Below are 16,969 nucleotides of genomic sequence, written 5' to 3' on the forward strand. Positions count from 1 at the left end.
GTTTCTGGGAGTTCATTAGCCTATTTTGTTCTAGTTTTTGTACTTTGGTGATCGTACATCATTGTTAGCTGTTGTCCAAAGGGCTCTAGTTAAGCTAACGTTAACTTCTGGAGCTTAGCTTCATTAATTTATCTGTAATCGCAGAGATAACAAAGGTTGGCAAACGTTATGCTGAATGATTCTGAATGATACTGTAGCACCAAACTAACGGAGAGACACTAAAGATGGTAAAAAGGCTGTTATCCTTTTCTCATATTCTGAGCCAAAAACCTTAACTTCAGTGGCACTTAAACTTGTCTTTGATGGCGACGGCAACGAGATGCGGTTCACAAGCGTACACTGTGACCTGTAAATTTTGGCTTGTAATTTAAATTTTTTATCGACCTTCTCAACAATAAAATGATGAATATATCCCTCAATGCGTAGTTTAGGCCCTCTTGGTTACTTCTCAATGACATTTGATCGTTATGTCCCCAAAAATCATCAATTGCCTCCTGCGAAATGTCGTGTACTGTGACACCTGCCATAGCGCCGGTCACTGAATGTTGATAGTTTGTCTGAGTGAGTGGAGGGGGGCGTGGCTTAGCCATAGGTCAATTATGCCAGCCACCGGGTACGATTTCCGGGGAAAATGAAAGCTAGATTTATGGTACAAAGGAAGTTTTTTCAAGCACTGCGCAGTCAAAACAGGAAGAGGGTAGTGCTTTCCCTGGTAGCGATCGGTAGCTATTCCCAGTTACCAAAGAATGGCAGACGGTGGAACAACCGCGGAGTAACTCTGTAGCTGGTTGGCTCTGAGGAAAATGGGGAACAATCCAGTTGTCTTTGCAACAGTGGTGCCAGCAATAATACCACTTGGTGGGTTCAAGTGTTTTGTATTCTCAAAATTTAATTATTAATTATTGAAATTCAATTTTCTGAAGTTAATTTTTCCTTCACACATGGTTGTACACCTTCGAGTTGAGAACGGTCTCATACTTACTAATGATGCTGTTGAACACCTGTCCCAGTGTTTTGTAGTCTTTCAAAAAGAAGACGTGCTGCTCGCCACGTTTCTTTGAGGCTAAGGAGTTCAGCTCATCTTTGTTCACTTGTTCCCCAACACCAAACACGTAGACATCTGAAATCACATACACAAAATTACTTATACTGTACGCACACATAGGCAGCCATGTTAACACACTAAAAATACACTAACAATGTAAATATACACTGTTCATGGTGTATTAGAACATTTAACAATATTTGTTTTCTTTAAATACCCAGCATTGTTTCATCTGTGTTATCACGGGATATTTCGTGATAGCCCAGCAGATTTCGGATCTTTGCCAGAGCAACCAGAGGCTTCTTGCCTGTGTTGGAGTAACCTGCAGGCGGAAAAACATAAAAGCTAATGTTTCCTTTTCTGATATTAAAAGAGCTCTGATGGGTTGAGAAAGATTTTTATGAGCTGGAGATGCACAACAGAGTTGTGAGACATTTCCCGGGTCTTTACCATCTGTTTCGATGACGATGATGTTCTGAGTCTCATTGAAATGGTTCTTGGCACTGTTTTGCTTAAGGAAGGAGATCACCTCATTGACACGGAGCAGGGCAGCATGGAGGTTGGTGCCTGTCTTACTTCCATGGCCTGCAGATACACAGATGCAAAAAATTAGAAAACTGAAAAATGAATTGATAAATAATTTAATTAAACATCTTCTGAACTGATTCAGGGGTACCTCAGAATATCACACCACAGGAGATAAAAAGATGTGGAGATTACATGAATAATTACTGTTTGTGATAAAGTGATAACAAGCCCAGTCCTACTATGGTAGTTAAACTCCTCCAGCTCCCATAAGATGTTGTCGATGTTCCCACTTATATCTGGTTCTGTGATGTCTACAATGTCATGAGCCTCGCTGGCGAATGACAACACGTGGAACTTGAGCTGTACCTCGTAGCTGTCCAGCTAGAAGGAAAATAACGAAGACGTATGTTTCACACCCACTAAGACACAGGCAGACAAACTGGTTTTCACGAACATGAATACATTTTTCGTTTTCGTTTTCTTTTTTTGAGACTCTGTAACCGTGTAATAGTGAATCGAGTAAGCTCATTTTTGCACAGACCTTTTGGATAAGAGCGATGGTGGCACTCTTGGATAATTCAAAGTCCTGCTTTCCAATGCTTCCCGATGTGTCCAGTAAAATGTAGACATTCATACGACTGCCCTCGGCCACACGGAAGGTTCGGGCGAAGGACGTCCTTGCACCTTACACATACATACAAAGCACTCTTTTTTTAATCAACTGAATCCAGCTAGTTGCTCTTCATGTGTATGTTCATGCACTTTGGACTTCTTGATGTTTGTGTTATAACACTGTTAAAATGTCAATATGTTGGAGACAAGTTAAACCCACTTTTCCTTTTGGAGTCTGGTGAGACGACATCCATGACTCCTGCAAGTGACCCCGCCATGGCCTCTGCAACAAAGCTGGGGGAGTCATAGGTATAGGGGCCTGCAGAAGCAAAAAGACATTGTGCATGAATGTTTTATCATAACTTAATAGCTCATCGTACTTTTCTGGTGCTACTTCGATGCCAAACTGCTGTACACTTAATGATAATATCAGTGCTAAATCAGTGATTAGATTAGTCATCTTTTCTTTTCTTGGTTGTACACTTATTGTATCTATTGAATTTCCCCTCAGGGATTAATAAAGTATATAAAATAAAATAAATAAAATATAGAAACTGTAACTCGGCACCTTGGCACCGTGGTGTTGTGCCGCTCCACTCCCTGTTCTCCAGGCAAACCCTTTCAGCCGACCCGAGCAGATTCAGACCAGCCTGACACCAGTAGATCACCTTGTCTCCCGTCTGAAAGCGGCCCGCTGACCTCTGGGCCCCTGGTGGGATCCCTGGGTCCCTACAATCGTCAGCTGCAGAGGGGCAGACAATGATAAGTTGTTTGTGAAGTCATAACCACTTTTAAAAGGATATAGGTGTTTGTGCTCACATGGAGATATCCAAAATGTAACTTTATTTGCAAAAGATGATTATGTAGTACTTTGAATTGATACACAGAGGCCTGTTTAAGGCACACCGCAAAATCAAACATATGTTTTGTCTTACTTGCAGTGTTATTTTTCAATCTAGATTGCTTTGGTGTGAGTTGCAGAGTGTTGGAGATATCGGCCGTAGAGATGTCTGCTTTCTCTCCAATATAACGGAACTAGATGGCACTCAGCTTGTGGTGCTCAAAGTGCCAAAACTCAACAGCAATGTCTCTTTCCAGAAATCACGACTCGGTTACTCAAGATAATCCAACAAAAGGCGAGCTGTAGCTGATGAAGGACTTCCAAATAAAGGCAGGCAACTCAAGAAAAACAAACATCTGGGAACAGAACTAAAATCCAAACTAAAAACAACCAGGAAAAGACATGAAGACCAGGAATGATGAACACAGAACCTACGCAGAAGGTACGTAGATGGACTGACAAAGGACAAAGGGAAACACACAGGTATATATATATGCAGAAGAATAATCACCAGGATGAGACACAGCTGGAGAAGGAAGACACGGGCAAAAGGAGTGAAACAGGGATTGGCTGACTAGAGGTGGAGCAGACAAGACACTTTAGTTCGGTGTGGTGATGCCAGCATTACTACAAAAGAGTGAAAATGTATGGAACAAGACTAAACAGAAAACAGGTGTGAAGGGAAGACTCAGGGAACAGGCAAGACTTAACGAGACAGGTGTGACAGAAAACAGACAGGAAAACACATGAAGTTAACCCAGACATGACACATGCGGAGAGAATCTACAAAATAAAACAGGAAGCAGATTAAATATGAGCTAAACAACATGAAACAAGGAACACAAACAGAAAAACTCAGAAGATAACAGGATATGAAACCAAAACCAAGGATCATGACAAGTTTGATAGAAAGAAAATAGTTCCTACATGAAACTGCTCACAACAAGGTCTGTGGATTATCTTGGGTAGCCAGGTCATGATTTCTGGAAAGAGACATTGCTGTTGAGATTTTCAAATCTATTATTTTGGGGACTTTTAGCACAATAATTTTTATTCAATGACTTACCCAAAGTCTGTTTAATCTGTCACACCCATTTGTATGCCGATGACACTGTTATCTACACTTCAAATACTGATATCTTTCAAATCCAGAATTCTTTATGTTTGACTTAAATTTGGTTCAAGAATAGTTTCATAACAACAAACTTGTACTGAATAAGAAAAAATCCTGCATCATGGTTTTTGGTACACGACACTCCCGGTCACATTCCACTGATTTACATATCTCTTTTAATGATGGCTCTCCTGTTGATAAAGTTTAACTTTTTAAATATCTTGGACTTTGGATTGATCCTGAACTCTCCTTTAAGCCTCAAATTGAGGTAAGAGGGAGAATATGTATTTTTGATTTGAGGGTGAACTGTCCCTTTAAGGCATCAAAAGCATATAGTATATGTATATGTATATGTCTCAAAACACTGAGCTGTAAAATTAAAAAGAATAATTGCAAGATGTGGTCAGTGACCCGTCTTGTGTCACAGTAACTAGACTAGACTACTGTATAAAACTGTTTAAGAGATCATTTATATCAGGGGTGTCAAACATACAGCCCGAGGGCCAGAACCAGCCCGCCAAAGGTTCCAATCCAGCCCACTAGATGACTTTGCATATGACTTTCCACTTTAGTTCGGTGTGGTGATGCCAGCATTACTGCAAGAGTGAAAATGTATGGAAAAATGTAATGACAGAGAATAGTACACTGACTAAATGTGGAAAAACTGAGACGTATTGCTGAAACTGCATTTTTCTCTTAAAACAAGTCGGCTGTTCATCACCTGTTACATAAATAAAATGCTAAAAGAAAATGAAAAATGTGACGGTGAGATCAAATACGGCTCAATAAGGCCCATGAACTGAAATGAGTTTGACACCCCTGATTTACATGTATTCATTAAAAGCTGCTTTACAGTGTAAACCTCGGTAAGTAAGAGCTTAGTCAGTGCATGCTCACTGTACCATAGTCTCTATGAACTGCACTCGTGCAAGCGGATATTCTCTGTTGCACTGATGTAAGAGGGAGGAATATAAGCATGTGTTGTTCATAATTTCATCCCACACATGACTGATGCTTTAATCATGAGTAATGTTTGTACTGTTGTCCGTCCTCACCATGGTTGTCACAGATGGGAGTGGTTCCTGTCCACTCCCCAGAGTGGGTGCAGTTCCTCTGGGCTGACCCGTACAGGGTGAAGCCTTCCTGGCAGGAGAAGGTCTGTGTTGTCCCAACACTGGACCACTGGTCCCTGGGCCAGAAGTCACCGTGATCCAGCTGGAGCTGAGCTGGACACAACACATCTGGGAGAAGGACAGAGGATGATGGATAGAAAAGAGGATGGGGGCGAGAGTACTGTGGTGTACATGTGAGATAAGATGCATCATCATCCAAACCGTTACCTTTGCATGTGGCCTGTGACACCAGTCTGCCATTGGTTAATCTCATAGGCGACCAGTCCCCTTCAGCGCTGCAGAGCCTGAAGCTGACCGGGAAAGGGTATTGGCCCAGGCCGCACTCATAGGTCAGCACACTGCCCTCCAGCCCTCCCTGCACAGGAAACACATGGTCACTTCTGGAGCTAAATTAAGTACCCTGGAGCTTTCCAGTAAAGAGATGCTTGATTTCTTTCTCTTTCCTGACCTAGATCCTTTTTATCATGAATGGAAAGTGACCCTCCTAAGTTCCTAAGAATCAGAATTAGAGTCCGAAATACTTTATTGATCTCAGGAGGTAAATAGTAGTATTAAAACTGTGGTACGTTACAACGTCTCAGATATATAGTATAGATATTTAGAACAAAGTACATATAAGAAGTGTGCAAATAAGAATATGTGCATTATGCAACGTTTAAAATTAGTATGTAACATTCTAAGTTGTATAAAGACATGAGTATTATGCTACAGTATGTAACACATGAATTAAGCACTTGATTCTCTTTTGGAAGTGGGGCTTTATGGTCTAGTAGCATACTGACTCTTTTTAATGTAAACCTGGTTTGAACAGATCTGGACAACTGCATTCTCCTGCTCTGCACCTTGGACATGAAACAGTCTTCAAAAAGATCTAAAACTTGAAACACTTATATCCATTGATGAATTTAAAGGCATCATAAAGAATGTGAAGACAGAGACATGTGCTTGTTTTTCTTGAGAGGCCACTATGTTTGAATAGCTGTTGTTTTATCGTGGATTTTCGTATTATATGTTGTATTTGTTGCATTTTGATGTGTTCTGATTGGCTGCTACCTCGGCCAGGTCTCTCTTGTAAAAGAGATTTTCAATCTCAATGGGACTTCCTGGTTAAATGAAGGTTAAATAAATAAACAAATTGTAGATCATATATAAAATGATAATAAATCACATATATAAAACATAGAGGAATATGTGTAGCATGTACATTATATGTTGAAATACATGCAAGAGTAGTGTAAGTAGAATAAATAAGGATACTGAAAAGAATATTGTGCAGTTCAGTAATTGCACAAATGTGTTGCAGCAGCTGAATTACAGAACCAATTCTTGTGCAATTAAAACAATGTTGCACAGAATTATTGTACTATTAAGTCACTATTGCACAACTGAATAATAATAAGTAAATTATGGAGTTGTAACCGCTGACTGGTAAATTAAATACAAGATCAGTGTTGTCCCTCAATTTCACCTGCATGATTCAAATTAAATTATACATATATTTTTTTACTTGATGGGTTTGTTTTCGTTTAACATGCTGCATTAATTATACTGTCCTCCATTTTGTCTACTTTCTGTTCCCGTGCTCGTGTTTTGTTGAGGACTTTGTAACCTCTGTTTTGGAGTGTTTTCCATTTCACAATCTTTTTACTCGACTTCATTTTTCCACTGGTCCGTGTTCTCCTGTTTGTTGAGCACTGTGTTTCCTCTTTTTTGCAATGTTCTACTTTGGGGTTTTTTGCCTATTAACTGAAATTGTATTATTATACATAGATGTGTCTTTTAAACAAAAGAAACAGCTACATCAGGGTAACATGGCTGGAGGAGATTAAAAATACAGGTGTATACAGAAGGGTTGCAACAGTTATTTCCAGCGTGGATTAATATGACAGCTGTCACAATCATTAGATTATTGTGAGGGGTTTTAAACATTAAAAGAAAAAGAAAGAAAAATAACTAATGCAAATTTCCAGTGTCCAAACAGATGATGTCTTTGTTTGTTTTGTCTGACTAATGCTTCAAAAACCGGAAAATATATTAGATTTCAAATGATAATCACTCTGAAGAAGCTAGAACCACAGAATATTTGTTGTAATAGATTAATAAATCAACTATCAAATTGTCTTCTTATTTGCTTTATCAACTGATCAACTAATCACTTCAGCTCACTTTATTATTTTTACCTGTGAGTACGTGACACGTCCACCCCTGATGCTCTCTGTGGTTGAGCAGTTCTGAGGCTGTGGATCCTCATATGTTTCATCTTCATACTCATACTCCTCCAGGTACACTAGAGCACAAACAGTGTTGGTCACAAACATGCATGTCTGCATGCACACACAGGTAGCAAGGGAACACAGCCATATGGTTTGCATGCGTACAAACTTCACATCATCATACTTAAATGTACAATAAGTGCAACACAAAAGTGAAATGCTCACCCTCCCGGACAGAGGTGAAGAGTAGGATCCATAGTATGGGCTTGATATTCATGATGGGACTCAGTATCAGTGGTGTTTATGTCTTTGAGTGACAGAAACCACAGCGAGAGTGTCCGGATCGACCTGCAGTCAGCTGCTTTATTTGATGACTGATTACCCATTAACACAGCAGCACCAAACAGGGAAGAAGTGATTGAGCAATTTGGGGCAAAACACAGATGTGAGCTCTTACTTTCGTTTTTGGTTGCATTCTGTTTGATAAGTTTTCTTCTTTTTAGGATTCTGTCTGGTGACATTTTTACATTACTTATTAATCTAAGAGTGGCCTCATAAAAGCTGCTCTGAAGCTTATAAATTAAAATCTATTAGGACACTCAACTGCACTGCCATGAGCCAGCTTTGGGCAACTAATGCAATTTCAAATCTCACAATCTCTTTAGCACTTTTCATATTATTCACCATTTCCCAAACCAAATTGCACCCCAACACTTCTGTTGTTTTGATGCCTAATTACCCAGAATTATTACTAAATGACTAAGACTGTCTCCGTGCCAATGTTTTGGGGTTTAAAACCGTGTGTAGTGCTCATGTGCACTTGTATTTGTGTGTTGGTGCACCTGCTCGCTCAGGTTTGGGCATGCAAGCGTGCATGTGAATGAAACATTTTAGGAGCTTAAAAGATCATTATGGGGATTATGGAGGTTTAACAGGGACCCCCACCTCCACACTCAACCCTTCTCCCCTTCCCCATGCTCCCTCCTCCTACGAGGAGCTCAGTCCTCTCAGCTGACTCGGCTTTGTTCAACGTTGTGAAGGAGTTTCCAAAATGCTTTTATAACTGCTCACACACCATCAGAAAACAAGAGAAACACAGGACGATGCTGCAAAAACAGACAGAAGGCCAAAGAATAGCAGCAAACATGAACATTTTGATAACTGGAGATTGAAAACTCTTTCATGTGGATTATATTGTGTTATTTATTTTTGCATTTTTCTCTGGATTACGTTGATGGATGTCCAACAAAGGATTCTACTGTGCTGCAGGGCTGAAGGCCGTAAGCTTACTACACCTCAGTGGAAGTTTGCTGTCGGAGCAGAAAGTGAACAATGTTAATAAAACTCCGGAAAACATCTGTAACATTGCCTCATGTAGAAACGTCTCTCTTCACGATGTCACCACTGATGTATTTATCACAACATCAGGCTCTTTGAGAAGGGGAGCACTGAGAGAGTGACAGCCGACTAAAGATGTCTGACCTCAGCCAAGTTGCGGTGTACTCAGACTCTTCAGATATTTATAAGGTGAGTGAGGATGATGAGTCGGATGATGGTGGTTAATAAAGGTGGTGTGTTGTGGGAAAGGTCACAGAGTTGGAACAGCTGGCTTAATTTTGACTATAATTATTCTTCATTTCAAGCCTTGTGGACCCTGCCATGCCATTTTATTTGTGTATAGCTCACAGACATTGTCTTGCATTGTATAATTCTGTGCTGTGGACTGGGTGTTTCTGTTTTTTGCTTGGAAATCTACATGTGTCTCTCATTTCTGCATTGTCACTGTGAATGTTAACAGTGCTGTATGGGTTATTAATAAAGCAAGACTATGTAATATTTGCAGTGCAGCAGCTACTGTGGCCACAAGCAGCAATTACATGATGATAGCACATTGAATATCCCAAGATTCTCTTCAGTCAGTTGCTTTAAAGCTGCTGTAGTTGATACTTATCAAAAAACAAAAGTATTAAAGGGTGCTTGTAGTGACTGACCTGCAAAAAATTACCACCTGAATCTGCAGCTCCCCCTGGCTTTATGGAGCTTTATTGATTTTCAGCACATTGCCTATCTGTCCGGCCCTCAACTTCAGAGTTTTGGTTCACTCTCATTGCTCTCATAGCCCTTTTTCACCAAAGTAGCTTCGATACTTGAACCGATTCCGTCCAGGATTCTTGGAACGTTTGTGCTAGAGCAAACCAGCTACATTTCAACTGGTTTTAAGGGGAACTAATCAGTGATACGTCATCAACGGATTTCGTTTCACAATGCACAACAGAAGTGTAACGTGAGGGTTATGTGTGGTGGTTGGGTCACTCTTGTTGGGAGTACACAGCAGGATGGAGAAGGATATTCTCTTAAGCAGCACTTTACTATTCTCCACACTTATCGTAACCGCTTATCTTCTTGAGGGTCACGGGGGGGCTGGAGCCTATCCCAGCTGACACTGGGTGAGAGGCAGGGTTCACCCTGAACAGGTCACCAGACTATCACAGGGCTGACACATAGAGACAGACAACCATTCACACTCACATTCACACCTACGGACAATTTAGAGCCACCAGTTAACCTGCATGTCTTTGGACTGTGGGAGGAAGCCGGAGCACCTGGAGAAAACCCACGCTGACACGGGGAGAACATGCAAACTCCACTGGATTGAACCAGGAACCCTCTTGGTGTGAGGCGACAGTGCCGCCCTTTGAAACAACAGTTGAAAACATAAATGTGTGAATAGTTAACTGTGCAAACACGGTAATGTATTTTTAGCAAATTACTGAAACACATGAATTGACTTAACTTGTAAACCTTACAGAAGTAAACAGTAGTAGCAAGATGGCGGCTCACATTACCTACTTGTGAGCTTTTCTTCTGTATTTTTTTTTTTACCTGAAAACCGAGCATGGACCAACTATCAGTGTTAAGAAGACCTTAAAGACAATTGCGTGCAAGACTCCCTCTTCCCCTCCTGGAGAATTTGACACAAGTATCGATGTTGTCATAGTTTGAGATTCAGGTCAAGGAATACCTGCTGTTTTTTGGTCCTAACAAATAAACTTTTTGGCCTCCTTAACAATTTATATTTGGTTCCTTCAAATGATTCAAAATTAGGTTTGCAAACCAAAATGGAACCTGTTCCTTGTTGGTGGAGAAGAAGTATTGTGGCATAATTTTTCAGCAGCAGCAGCAGCAGCAGCGATGTGTTCACAACTTGCTCCTGCTACGAAACGCCATCATTAGAATGAGAGCAGGTGAAATTGGACTATCAACACAAAACAACGTTAACAAGCTGAGTAAGAATGTCTGCTGAACAGCGATGTCTAACTTAAGCTAACAGCAGCAACCTTAAGCCTCTGGTCATACCAGACCTGAGCACATTCAAGTGAGTGTTCTTTTTTTGCCTATAAATTAAACTTTGTATTTGATAAAGTATGAGTATAATATCTGTTCTTCCAAAACGTAAATAGTTTTGCGTTGAAACAAGCACTTGCACAAATCTGTATATCTTTTTTTCCTTTTATTGATTGATGAATGACATTTCCGCATCTTTCTGTTGTGCTTTGCACAGAATGTGTTCTGCAACCCTGCCTTTGAGCTGGAGGGGGAGCGGGAGGAAAGAGTGGAGGGATTCAGGACGTCCTCATCCACCCCTGAGCCAATCAAACCACCGGCAGCTAGTGAGTCAGCCAATCAGCTTGCAGCTTTCTGTGACTAAATCTGAACTGCATTAGAGTGCGTATGTGTGCTGGATTAGTAACATTATTGCATCACTTAAACACTTTAAGTCCAGTTCTCTCGAAGAACAGTAAAGCAGTGTGTTAAACATGATTGTTATGGTTCACTGTAGCCAAGGATTAAAGGGGCATTTCACATATTTTACACATCAAAAGATGAGTTCAGTGGTCATGGTAAGCCCTACTTAGCCTGTGAAAATGTTACAATATCTTCTGTGGCTCTGGAGGAGCTTTCTTAAAAATAATGATAATGTGTCAGTGATGTCATTAGGGTTATCTCAGCTCAGGCTGGGAGACTAAAAAGGAAATCTAAAAGAAAGCCTGTATTAGAAACTGGAGGTGTAGAGTTTTTAAAGACGTGGGTGTTTAGCAGGCAGGGAGAGGTTATCAAAGACGCTACCAAGTTGTGTTATGGGAAATGTGGGGTCCTGTGTTTTCGTGTTTGACCCATACTAAGGACTAAAAGTATCTTGGCTTCTGCTGCTTTGATTTTAATAAGTCTTTTCTCAGTCTGTGTCTCACAAGTCAAACAACTTTACGGAAGGGCAACCATTTAACTGGCCAGACAAAGTCCAGTAGTTTATTTTTGTTGTTGTTGAATTAACACTTCATGCAGTGCCATTTTATAGCATAGAAGGTGTTGAACTAAAGGAAGGGTAACAGAGAATAACATGTAGAAAATACTGAAATAAACCATAAAGTTAAAGTCATGAACTTATATGAACTAGCAAAAAAGACCCTCACAGTCCTCTTACAACCCCCAGTGTTTATGTGTATCCGTGCTCTGTTGTTCAGGTCTACGCTGGGGTCTGTTTGGGGTGTGTGCGATGCGTCTGCGGGGTCCAGGTTGTGGCTGGAGTGTGGTGGTGGTCTCTGCTGCTGCCCTGCTCCTGTTAGCAGCCATCGGACTGGCGCTGGCCCTCATCCTCACACGTGAGTCGCTGCTGCACCTCAGATCAGTCATCACACTGAAAAAGAAACACCTGAAACTGATTTAAATCCTGGGTGTTTTCTGTCACTGATTTAGAGATGAAAGGCCAGGCTGTGGAGGATCAGTTGTTGTCTACCAGCCCTCCAGACCGGCTGAACGCAGGAGACGGTGGTTCCCCTACTTTACCCACAATTTCTACCAACAGAAGCCAACATGGAAGCACAGCAGCACCACAGCCTGCTAGGATCCCACCATCTGAAACACGTAAGAGATTCAAGCTGAATGGACGTTTGTGTTCCAGTATTATACAAATCATGCAAAGTAAATTTCATGTCCATCCTCACCCAATAAAAATGCAAACTCTTCTTTATCTGGAGGCCCTTTCCTTTTTCCTTTCCCTCACAGGTTGTGGAGGGGTGTTGGCTGACTCAGAGGGCAGTTTCAGTTCTCCAAACCACCCTGGCTCCTACCCGCCCAACTTGCTGTGTGTGTGGGTGATCCGAGTGCCTCCCCCCTCCCTGGTCCAGATCCACGTATCCTCTCTGGCTGTAGAGGGGCCGTCTCCCTGTCTGTTTGACTGGCTCGAGGTGCAGGAGCAGATAGAGCAGAGCTCTGTGGTCACCAGGTTGGTCAAACCCCAGCAGCTATCTCCACGAATAAAATACTTAGCAGACACAACAGCGTAGTTTGACGTCAGATGTCACTGTCATGCTGCAGTGACAAGTGCTGTCTTTTAAAGCCTATATTTTTATTGTAGGAAGACCTTGAACTTTACACTCCACATTTATTGGTTGTTTGCAGATTTTGCATTTGCACTCACCGTCACTCTGGAAAGGAATAGCAATCTCACCTAGTGGCGTACAGTCGTTAGGATGGAGTTAGGTCAAAACAGCTAAATTTCAGTTTAGTTCTCTCTCTCCAAAGTAATGTTCAGGGTTCATGTCATTACCCTAAAGAGTCAGTAGATGGCACTAACGGTCTATGAATAATAGCAGAGTGCTTCGAGGTACTGAAAACATCTTGGAAAAAATTCAATACATGTGAATACTTTAAACTTTTGGCTTACTTGCATTCTTGGAAAGTGTCGTAACACGATTCATGAAATTCTAAAAATGTTACATAATTGCCTCACAAATCCTTTAGGGAATTCAGAGTACAAAGTTCAGACACTGGTGCCAACTCCAAAGTGACATGGAGAAAAAAACTGAGAGTTTAAGATTATTTAAAGGTCTGCCCTTCTCTCCTGCAGGTTCTGCGGTAACGTAGCACCACCGACAGTCAACACAAACAGCAGCACAGTGTGGGTTACCTTCCGTTCTGATAGCAGCATCGCAGGCAGCGGCTTCACCGCACAGTACAAGGCCATACTGCCTGGACACAGTCAGTAGTGTGTGTGTGTGCATCTGCAAATACATAGACTGTTTCAATCATACTCATCTGCATTAATGTGCATGTATCTACTGTGTGTTTTCTCAGAGAGCTGCTCCAGAGAAGAGTTTATGTGTGACAGTGGTCGCTGCCTGCTGCCTGTGTCTGTGTGTGACGGTCATCCAAACTGTCATGACCAAACAGATGAGGCAAACTGCAGCCATAAACACAAAGGTGAGAGCATGGATGGATTACTGAAGGGGCCTAACATGCACAGGCCCAGGAGCCTAAAGTGTCAGGGGCCCATCTGGCTTTCATCCTGCAACGTGTCACTCAAATTAACACGTACTGACCAGGAAGAGACTCAAAATGACAACAGAGGTGCAAAGGAACAGCAAATAAACACAACGTTTACAACAAAAATGGGAAAGACAACCACAAAGGGATGAAAACAACCACAAGGAAGCACAAAATGACAACAAAGATACACAAAAAATACCAGATAAGAAACCAAATTACCACAAAGAGACAGGAAATGACCTCAAGGAGATACAAAACAGCTACAAAGAGACATAAAACAACCACAGAGAGACACAAAACAACCACAGAGACAAAAAATGACAACAAAGATACACAAAAATAACAGATAGGAAACCAAATTACCAAAAGGGACAGGAAATGACCTTAAAGAGATGCAAAACAACCACAGAGAGACACAATACAACCACAATGAGACTCAAAATGGCAACAAAGATCCACAAAAATACCAGATAAGAAACAAAATTATGACAAAGAGACAGGAAATGACCTTAAAGAGACACAAAATAACCACAAAGAGACACAAAACAACCACTGAGAGACACAAAATGGCAACAAAGATCCACAAAAATACCAGATAAGAAACCAAATTACGACAAAGAGACAGGAAATGACCTCAAGGAGACACAAAACAACCACAGAGAGACACAAAATGACGACAAATATACACAAAAATATAAGATAAGAAACCAAATTACGACAAAGAGACAGGAAATTACCTTAAAGAGATGCAAAACAACCACAGAGAGACACAATACAACCACAGAGAGACACAAAATGGCAACAAAGATCCACAAAAATACCAGATAAGAAACAAAATTACCTCAAAGAGACAGGAAATTACCTTAAAGAGACACAAAACAACCACAGAGAGACACAAAATAACCCATTGTCTCATAATCTGCCCAGTGATGAGAGCATGCAAACAAACAGAAACAGAAGTTAAACAAGCATGAACTCATGGACATTGTCTCCACTCTGTTTGTTTCTCAGAATGTGGTGGGCAGAAGACGGGGCCCAATGGTTACCTGTCAAGTCCAAACCACCCCAGGCCTTACCCTCACCAGCAGGTACACCCTGAACCACTTCAGACTGTCAAACACACTCCACACCAGCAGTTACAGGACTGTGTGTCTTATGAACTAATCTGGTGTTTGTCTGTTTCCCATCAGCTGTGCATATGGTACATATCTGTTGAGGAGGGTCACGTCATCACGCTGAGCTTCAAGAACTTCAGCCTGGAGACTCAGGATGTGTGTGAGTTTGACTACGTGGAGGTGCACGACAGTGTCAACACCGGAGCTGGGAGAGTGCTGGGAAGGTGAGATGCTCCACAGCCACCTGGACAGCGACTGTAGCCTCAGTTATCATTTCCTTGTTCACAACCTGTGTGAGGAGGGTAAATAAGGGTGGATGTGCGTCCTCATATTACCACAGTGTTATGAGGAACAGCTTTTGTTTCCTGTGTGTTTGTCTCAGGTTTTGTGGCACCACTGTCCCTCCAGACCTGACCTCCTCCGGCCCCCACATGACTGTGGTGTTTGTGGCTGATGAGGGAGTGGCCGACAGCGGCTTCAACGCCACGTACCAGGCTGTGTCCGTACTGGGCAGTGAGTTCTAGTTTTTCTAAAGAAAGAAAAATTCATATTAAACCAAAGGGTGACTGGTGCTTTCACTATTTCCCTTGCTCTGACACGTCTGTCTTTCATATTTTCCCCTCTTCGTTTGCTCCTTTCCTTCCCCCTTATGTCAAGAGATAAGGGGGAAGATCATGAGTTTCCAAGAGGTTCATTTAAGAGCTCCAAAACATGTTTTTATCTTGATTTAAAGGGACGTGTGGTCCGAGCCAGTTTGCCTGCAGCACAGGCGAGTGCCTTCACCAGCAGTGGCTGTGTGACGGATGGAACGACTGCCCTGACGGAGCAGATGAGCAGGGCTGTGGCAACTCCACCTACCCTCCCTTCAGTGAGTACCTGTTATCTCTGACCTTGATCACAGTCACAGTGGGTTTTGTTTTCAGAGCTGGATTTTAGCCCTTGAAAAGATTATGTACAGAATGATTCGTCACCAGCAAAAAAACCATTAAGGCCCCATTGACTGTATCATAATTTTCTTGTGTGTTCTGGTTCTCTGTGTGCCAAGTATTAGACTACATAAAGTAAAATACTGTAAAGTTAAAATGGGAATCCTCTCCTTACACCCTCAGCTTCATCGTGTGAGCTCATAGAGGTAGAGATGTGTCAAGGCCTCAGCTACAACCTCACCTCATTCCCAAATATCTGGCTGTCCATTGCTGATCAGAGAGAAGCTGCCACACTCCTGCGACAGTACCGGGTAAAAGCTACGTTAATAATGTACCTAAATTGCCATGATTTTCTTGTTGTTGCTGTATAATCCTTCACCATTTTGTCATCTAGGTGCTGATGGAGCTGGCGTGCTTCGAGCCCTTGCAGAGGCTGGTGTGCGGGATGTTCCTTCCCCAGTGCAGCCCTCAGGGTGGCGTCCTCCAGCCCTGCCGCTCGGTCTGCTCCTCTGCCGAGCAGCAATGCAGCCAAGCTCTGGATCTCTTCTCCTTCAGCTGGCCCTTCAACTGCCACCTCCTGCCCGACTCACAGGACCCCATGGAGTGCTCGCTGCCTTGATGCTTCAAGCTTGAAGCCTCAGTTGTGCTGTTAGTAACCGATTGCTCTCCAGTCCACAGTTTCCAGATAACGTTTCACAGATTTTCAGTGGTGTTTAAGGACCGAAAGGCATTTTACAAAACTGAGGATTGCATTTCTGGACTCAAACCAGCAGGTCCACAGCATTCAAGAGATGTAGAAAGCAGTTTGACTTGCATTACTACAGCAGTCATCACACACTACTGCCTGTAAAGCTTTTAAGTGTGGTGCATACAGAAAATTGTGGCACAGTAGCTATATTAAGAGAAAAGCTTTAAAGTACATAAACGTAAAGGATGATTGTGATTAAGATACCAACACATTTTCAATCTTCCCCCAATAGAAACTGTTGTTCGCTGTCTTTTTGCACTATTTATTGCTTTGATGTCAAATCATGTGATAACAGATCTCACCTTTAACGAAAGAATGAATACAGAGAGAATAAAACAAACTTTATTGCCTTGTCAATGTTGATGTG

The 16,969-nt window shown here is 41.8% G+C and overlaps 2 protein-coding genes across 3 annotated transcripts; one reads left to right on the forward strand and one right to left on the reverse strand.

The window, feature by feature from the left end:
- Window positions 1-920: 920 nt before the first annotated feature.
- si:ch1073-280e3.1 (complement C2) lies at window positions 921-7,867 on the reverse strand. The gene is made up of 11 exons (XM_050074017.1): window positions 7,712-7,867; window positions 7,454-7,560; window positions 5,481-5,628; window positions 5,196-5,381; window positions 2,754-2,927; window positions 2,406-2,504; window positions 2,115-2,257; window positions 1,813-1,954; window positions 1,496-1,630; window positions 1,263-1,367; window positions 921-1,120 (listed from the first exon to the last, which is right to left on the reverse strand). Exons 1-11 carry the CDS (start codon window positions 7,761-7,763, stop codon window positions 936-938), a joined length of 1,476 nt encoding a protein of 491 aa, XP_049929974.1. The 5' UTR covers window positions 7,764-7,867; the 3' UTR covers window positions 921-935.
- Window positions 7,868-8,559: 692 nt separating this feature from the next.
- Window positions 8,560-16,820, forward strand: mfrp (membrane frizzled-related protein). 2 transcript variants are annotated; one of them, XM_050070367.1, is made up of 13 exons: window positions 8,560-9,013; window positions 11,049-11,157; window positions 12,010-12,147; window positions 12,242-12,409; window positions 12,551-12,770; window positions 13,395-13,525; window positions 13,622-13,747; window positions 14,825-14,901; window positions 15,004-15,152; window positions 15,311-15,441; window positions 15,662-15,796; window positions 16,038-16,165; window positions 16,249-16,820. In XM_050070367.1, the coding sequence occupies exons 1-13, from the start codon at window positions 8,960-8,962 to the stop codon at window positions 16,471-16,473; spliced, it is 1,791 nt and encodes a 596-aa protein (XP_049926324.1). In that variant the 5' UTR covers window positions 8,560-8,959; the 3' UTR covers window positions 16,474-16,820. The 2 variants fall into 2 exon arrangements, with proteins under 2 accessions (XP_049926324.1, XP_049926327.1); XM_050070370.1 differs by lacking the exons at window positions 8,560-9,013; window positions 11,049-11,157 and adding an exon at window positions 11,259-11,388.
- Window positions 16,821-16,969: the final 149 nt, after the last annotated feature.

The sequence above is a fragment of the Epinephelus moara genome, chromosome 2, assembly GCF_006386435.1.
Source record: "Epinephelus moara isolate mb chromosome 2, YSFRI_EMoa_1.0, whole genome shotgun sequence".
Classification (NCBI taxonomy): domain Eukaryota; kingdom Metazoa; phylum Chordata; class Actinopteri; order Perciformes; family Serranidae; genus Epinephelus; species Epinephelus moara.

Bases quoted from the DNA above. Each gene is read 5' to 3' on its own strand.
- si:ch1073-280e3.1 (XM_050074017.1), bottom strand. From the start codon at position 7,763: ATGAATATCAAGCCCATACTATGGATCCTACTCTTCACCTCTGTCCGG. The intron at 2,928-5,195 runs GTGAGGACGGAC...GCCCCTCTGCAG, and splicing joins TCCCATCTGTGACAACCATG to CTGACGATTGTAGGGACCCA. The intron at 1,121-1,262 runs GTATTTAAAGAA...ATGTGATTTCAG, and splicing joins CACAGATGAAACAATGCTGG to ATGTCTACGTGTTTGGTGTT.
- mfrp (XM_050070367.1), top strand. From the start codon at position 8,960: ATGTCTGACCTCAGCCAAGTTGCGGTGTACTCAGACTCTTCAGATATT. The intron at 15,442-15,661 runs GTGAGTTCTAGT...CTTGATTTAAAG, and splicing joins GGCTGTGTCCGTACTGGGCA to GGACGTGTGGTCCGAGCCAG. The intron at 16,166-16,248 runs GTAAAAGCTACG...TTTGTCATCTAG, and splicing joins CACTCCTGCGACAGTACCGG to GTGCTGATGGAGCTGGCGTG.